Here is a 5,775-nt window from a genome sequence, read left to right as displayed (position 1 = left end):
TTGGACAAGTTTTTGAAAAAATATAATCTTTTATATGTTATTAGATTATAATCGTTAATATGCTTTAATTATTGAAGTCCTATAATTTCATATTGAAACTTATGACTTCTAACAACAACAACAACAACAACAACAAAACTCAATACCATCTAGGTGGTGTATGGAGGAGGTGAGATGTAGACAGTCCTTCCCTTATCCAAAAATAAAGACAAGTCATTTCTCTACCCAGAGTAAAACTCTCAAAAGTAGAGAAAGTCATCCCTGGATAGAGAGATTGCTTCCGAGTGAACCTCCGGCGAAAAAGTAGATTTTTTTTATTTTTAAGAATAAAATAGAAAAAAATAAAATAAAATAAAATAGAGACGCCATGAAAATGGTAAAATCAAATTTCCATGAGTTTTAAATCCTGCCTGAAATTTACTTTAAGCTCTAGGGTCAGTCAAATCGTCAATAAGTCGACGCTTGCTGTCAACTCAATAACTAGAGCCGTAAAATTTGTGATCGTTCAAAAAAAAAAAAAAAGGACCACCTTATAATTTCATTATCTATTTGGTTTTCTTCATAATATCATTTCCTTTTTCACTCTCTAACACACCCTTCTTCCCTCAACAATTAAACATGCTTGTCCTTCTTCCCTCTAAGTCCACCCCACCTACTTTTAACCACCACCCACACATAATAACCTTCACGGGCTGAACTCAAAATCACACTTACCGGACGAACTGTAGAGGCAGTGGTGAAAAATGGTCGTCAACAGCCTTTTTTTACCTACTTATCTAGTCGAGCCCGACTGATTTCTAAACCCAACTAGTCAGTCGACTTTTACAACTTTGACCATATCCTATTTACTTTTCAATGTAAAAGTTCACCTTGAACTTGTGACGGTACACAACTACGGATAAGCCATTCAACTTACCTTATCGGAGAAGTATACCAAGCTGAATGGCATAGGGATTATCACTAAAATGTCCATTTTTGTTCACCTTCTTGCGTTGGAGCCCAAAAAAGAAAATTGCCAAATTGTCCGCGCAAGGCGCAAGGTGTCTTGCGCCTTGCATCCTTGCACTTGGGGGTGCCTATTGCGACTTTGCTTCCCGGGGACGCAAGGACGCAAGGTGCCTTTTGCTACCTTGCTTTTCGGGGACGCAAGGTGTCTCTTGCTCCTGCCTGATCGTTTTTCTTCAGACATTTCATCGAACACCTCATGTGCATGCACAAAATGTAAAAAATATATATCTAGCTACATGAAGAGTGGTAAAAAAATATATCAGATTATAGAAGTGTTGTACCTGTTAAATAAACAGTTCAAGAGTAGTAAAAAAAAAAACCCAATCAAACATTGTGGCAGGACTTATTTACTGCATGCCTACATATGTGTTTTGGTAGCTCAAAGTAGATGGATCGTATAACCATGACAACTAGCTCTATAGGTGGTGGAACAAAATTGAAGGTGCAAAAAATATGTACGTGCAATTTATCATTCTATTAACATGCATGAAACTTGTACAATTAATATTCTTCAAAAACTATCTAGCTAGTTCACTGAACAAAAAATTGGATATATATATATAAATTATAGTTCTCTGAATACAAGAACAGTGACCAATGCACGCATACATAATTAAACATGGAATTAATTAAGAAGAAGATATACATACCGAACAAGAGATTAGAGAAAATTAACCACGGAGTGACGATCAGAAGATGAAAACCAAAACCCTAATTATATTTTTTACATTTTGTGCATGCACATAAGTGTTCGATGAAATGTCTGAAAGAAAACGATCAGGCAGGAGCAAGAGGCACCTTGCGTCCCCGGGAAGCAAGAGGCACCTTGCGTCCCCGGGAAGCAAGGTCGCAAAAAGCACCTTGCGTCCTTGCGTCCCCGGGAAGCAAGGTCGTAATAGGCACCCCTAGGTGCAAGGACGCAAGGAGCAGGCACCTTGCGCGGGCAATTTGGCAAAAAAAAAAAAAAAAAAAATTTAGCCTCCAACGCAAGAAGGTGAACAAAAATAGTCATTTTAGTGATAATCCCAATGACATACAAAAGCAAGCAAGTGTAAGAGGAAAAATAGTAAAACTTACTTCCTGCAATAACTAAGTTAGCTAACTCAGTTGCAAGACAATTGAAAGAATGCAAAGTTATAGCCTGAATATTACAAAACGTCGGTATTACAAACACAAAAGGCATACAAATTCTACATGTAACGTATAATGTCTTGAAATGCTGAAGAAATGACTGTTTGCTAAGAAGAAATCGCCTATTCCTTCTCAACATGGATAATAATAATAATAATACTGACAAAGCGAAACAACCAATGAAATGCTAACAATACTTGCGGTAAGATGTAAACCACATATCCGTGATAGTCCCTTCTAAGCCTGCAATTTAGCCAAGATGACAAAATATCATAAATAAGCACTCTTGTCTTAAAATTTAAAATTTAAGCACTTCTACATGTTTAATAGTCATACCATAAATAAAAAACAAAGCATATTTTTCTCAAACACTAATACGGAGTAAAATGTTTAAACTTTTTTCTGTAATATAGAAACTATTGTGACTTTGATTATCTATCACATGGTTTACCTTGTTAGCAATGTTGTTGGAAAGCCAATCGAGTCCCTCATATAGACCTTCCCCAGAGGTGGCACATGTGCTCTGGATATACCTGATACATACCATTTAATAAATTATTGATCCGTAATACAAACATCAATACAGGCTATGTGTATAACTGAGTGCATATGTGGCAAAATGGTGTTATATAAGTTACCAGTGTCGTTGTCGGAGTGATTGCAGGCCAAGCTTGTCAGTGATCTCAGCGGCATTCATAGCATTAGGAAGATCTTGCTTGTTGGCAAACACAAGCAACACTGCATCTCTTAACTCATCCTACAACACAGTAACAAGTAGATGAAAACGTTAAACAAACTCCCACTTCAAATTTTTTAACGAAAATAGTTTAGAACTTTAAATTACCTCATTAAGCATCCTGTGTAGCTCATCTCTGGCCTCAACTGCACGATCGCGATCGTTGCTGTCAACCACAAAGATAAGACCTTGGGTGTTCTGGAAGTAATGCCTCCACAAAGGTCGGATCTGGAAGAAATCAAAATCAGTATTTCATTTTATTTATATATCCTGAAGTAAGTTAAATGCATATTTTCATTAACTTGTCGAACCCATTGGGACGACAATAAGTACGCATGTTCACAAGCTTCTAGGTGTGAAAAAGTAACCAATGCAGATCTACACATTATATAACCCATCAGGACCACATTAAGCCCATGTTCACAAGTAACTATGTGTATAAATTTTGCAACAAGATTAGCCTTACCACACAAAATAGAGGGAAGAATGCAATTAAAATCATCATTAACTTAACTTGGTCTACCTCATGTTAATGTTAGGTGCTGATAAAGAAAAATTCATCAGCACCCAACCACCCACAAGCGCGTTTAATTATAATTTCTTTAAGTTTAGCAAGTGATGAGAATTAGGTGATGGGTACCGAGATCCAATTCAGCCTTTATCCCACATTTAAAAACTTCAAATTATGTTGTAGATAGGGACAATGTAGGTGAATGCAAAACAATACGTTGAAACTAACAATTACTAGATCACTGTTCTCGTTAATAAAGATACTTATGTTCATTTAATCTGACTAAAATTCCCTATAAAAACCATGTTCCAGTTATGTTTCATCGCATCACAACAGTAGCTTACGCTTAACAAGTTCCTATAATGCGAGTCTTCTTTTATGTTTCTTTAATGCAAATCAAGAGATCAGTAACCAATACTAATCAAGTAATGAAGACAACAATACCTTGTCTTGACCCCCAACATCCCACACAGTGAAGCTGATGTTCTTGTATTCAACGGTTTCAACATTGAATCCTGCAAACATACGAGATCACAATAACTAATTAGAAAAAAATAACAAATCTATCAGATCTGATAGTTCCCTCTCAAAACACTCAAGATGATCAACTAATCACCTAATATAAAAACTATATATGCAAAGAGAATCAAATCAAAGCACTACATATTTAGTTCATACCAATAGTAGGGATAGTGGTAACAATCTCTCCCAACTTGAGCTTGTACAAAATCGTGGTTTTACCAGCTGCATCGAGACCAACCATCAGAATACGCATCTCCTGCTTGGCGAACAAGCGACTAAATAGCTTCGTGAATGACAGTCCCATCTTTGAATCTAACATAAAAATTCATAGTTAAATTTTAACAACCTCCACATGAAAACACGAGCTTCACAGCAATCATGCAGCTCAACTAATAAAAAATCTAATGAATAAATCACGCAACAAAATGATGATAATCCGTTCAGATCAACACGATTATAATCACATAATGTAAATGAAACGAATCGTATGGTAATTAAACAATACAAACCCTAACAAGCCAACATTTAACCGATGAAATTAAAATTAACGATGTGTATATTGTAGATTATGTAACAGATCTAGATCCAGATCGGGATCTGATCCGATCTGATGTATAATGGAGATAAAATCAAGTCAAAAGTATATTTAAATCAAACGAAAATGTATAGGTTATAGATACAAAAAATTAGATATAGAGACTTACGATCGTCGGCGACAGAACGGTGATTTGGAAGATTGTTTGAAATCAGGTGCCGTCTATCGCAACCACGAAAATGTGAAGGCGATCAAAGCGGACTGGGTATTATTTAAAGGGCTGATATTTTATGAAAACCGATGTCCAAACAGTCCTTATACATTCATATAGTTACAAACTGGCCCTTTGACTATTTTGTTTATTAAATCCAAACCCTTCTTAGTTGGCGCTTACTCGTGTAGTTGGGGATGTCTTCAATCTGTTCGGTTTTTAGTAACATTAGCATACAATCTATCTATCTATTTTTACTTGATTTTTACCTCTTTTTAGTTTGCAGTTAATAACTCTAAAATGCAATATATTGATACATGGAGTGTGGCTTCATGTACTTTATCCATAGTATATAGTCATTATAAAGAGATCATCTTTTTATTCTATTCGTAAAATAAATATATAGTCACTAGTCGAATGACCCGTGATTTCACGGGTTAGTTGAAGAGCAACAATCTAAACTCATCATCACTACAATAGGTACATACAAGGTTGGAGATCTCGGATCTCGGTGACATCTCGTTTAGACATTTTTGGGGAGATCTCGACATCTCGAAAAATCTCGGAAAGATCTCGGGTTGAAATATTTCATCAAACTCATGGAAGATCATGCATTGCAATAATATTATAATTACTTGAAATATTTCATCTACTCTTTGATGGATATAGTGTGATAGTGTCTCATGAACGACACTTTTTTGGGTCCCATAACATTAGTAAAAGTGATATTTTTTTATGTTTAGCTCTCAAACTTTTTTCTAGTTATAATAAGATAGTTTCTAATAAATCTCTCTAATGATGATGTCATAATTAAGGATTATTCAAGCTTAAAAAAATTCAAAAATAAATAGGAAAATTCTAAACTCTCATGATGATGTCATTAAAATAATTGATTATATTTAATAAAAATATTATGCAACAGCCCAACCCGTTAACCAACCAATAACGCTGAGTAAAAAAAAATTATTTGTGCAGCAAATGGCGCGGCGCGCAAAAGGGCCTGGACAGGCTGCTGTCCCAAAAAGTCCCAAATGCGAAAATGTTTGACCACTTCCCGACACATTTAGACTAAACGGTTTTCACAACATATTATAATAGTTAAAACTAACACGTTCCATCAA

The 5,775-nt window shown here is 35.4% G+C and overlaps 1 protein-coding gene across 1 annotated transcript; it reads right to left on the bottom strand.

The window, feature by feature from the left end:
* Window positions 1–2,132: 2,132 nt before the first annotated feature.
* LOC139858494 (ADP-ribosylation factor 2-like) lies at window positions 2,133–4,737 on the bottom strand. Its single transcript, XM_071847338.1, has 7 exons — window positions 4,613–4,737; window positions 4,065–4,220; window positions 3,831–3,901; window positions 2,984–3,103; window positions 2,778–2,896; window positions 2,591–2,672; window positions 2,133–2,382 (listed from the first exon to the last, which is right to left on the bottom strand). Exons 2-7 carry the CDS (start codon window positions 4,210–4,212, stop codon window positions 2,377–2,379), a joined length of 546 nt encoding a protein of 181 aa, XP_071703439.1. The 5' UTR covers window positions 4,213–4,220; window positions 4,613–4,737; the 3' UTR covers window positions 2,133–2,376.
* Between the last annotated feature and the right edge of the window lie 1,038 nt (window positions 4,738–5,775).

Source organism: Rutidosis leptorrhynchoides, chromosome 7 (genome assembly GCF_046630445.1).
Source record: "Rutidosis leptorrhynchoides isolate AG116_Rl617_1_P2 chromosome 7, CSIRO_AGI_Rlap_v1, whole genome shotgun sequence".
In the NCBI taxonomy this organism is placed as follows: domain Eukaryota; kingdom Viridiplantae; phylum Streptophyta; class Magnoliopsida; order Asterales; family Asteraceae; genus Rutidosis; species Rutidosis leptorrhynchoides.
The sequence above is the reverse complement of the archived record's forward strand: the minus strand, read 5'-3'. Positions and strand labels throughout refer to the sequence as shown.

Bases quoted from the DNA above. Each gene is read 5' to 3' on its own strand.
- LOC139858494 (XM_071847338.1), bottom strand. From the start codon at position 4,212: ATGGGACTGTCATTCACGAAGCTATTTAGTCGCTTGTTCGCCAAGCAG. The intron at 3,104-3,830 runs GTATTGTTGTCT...GATTTCTTCCAG, and splicing joins ATGTTGGGGGTCAAGACAAG to ATCCGACCTTTGTGGAGGCA. The intron at 2,673-2,777 runs GTAACTTATATA...GGTATGTATCAG, and splicing joins TCACTCCGACAACGACACTG to GTATATCCAGAGCACATGTG.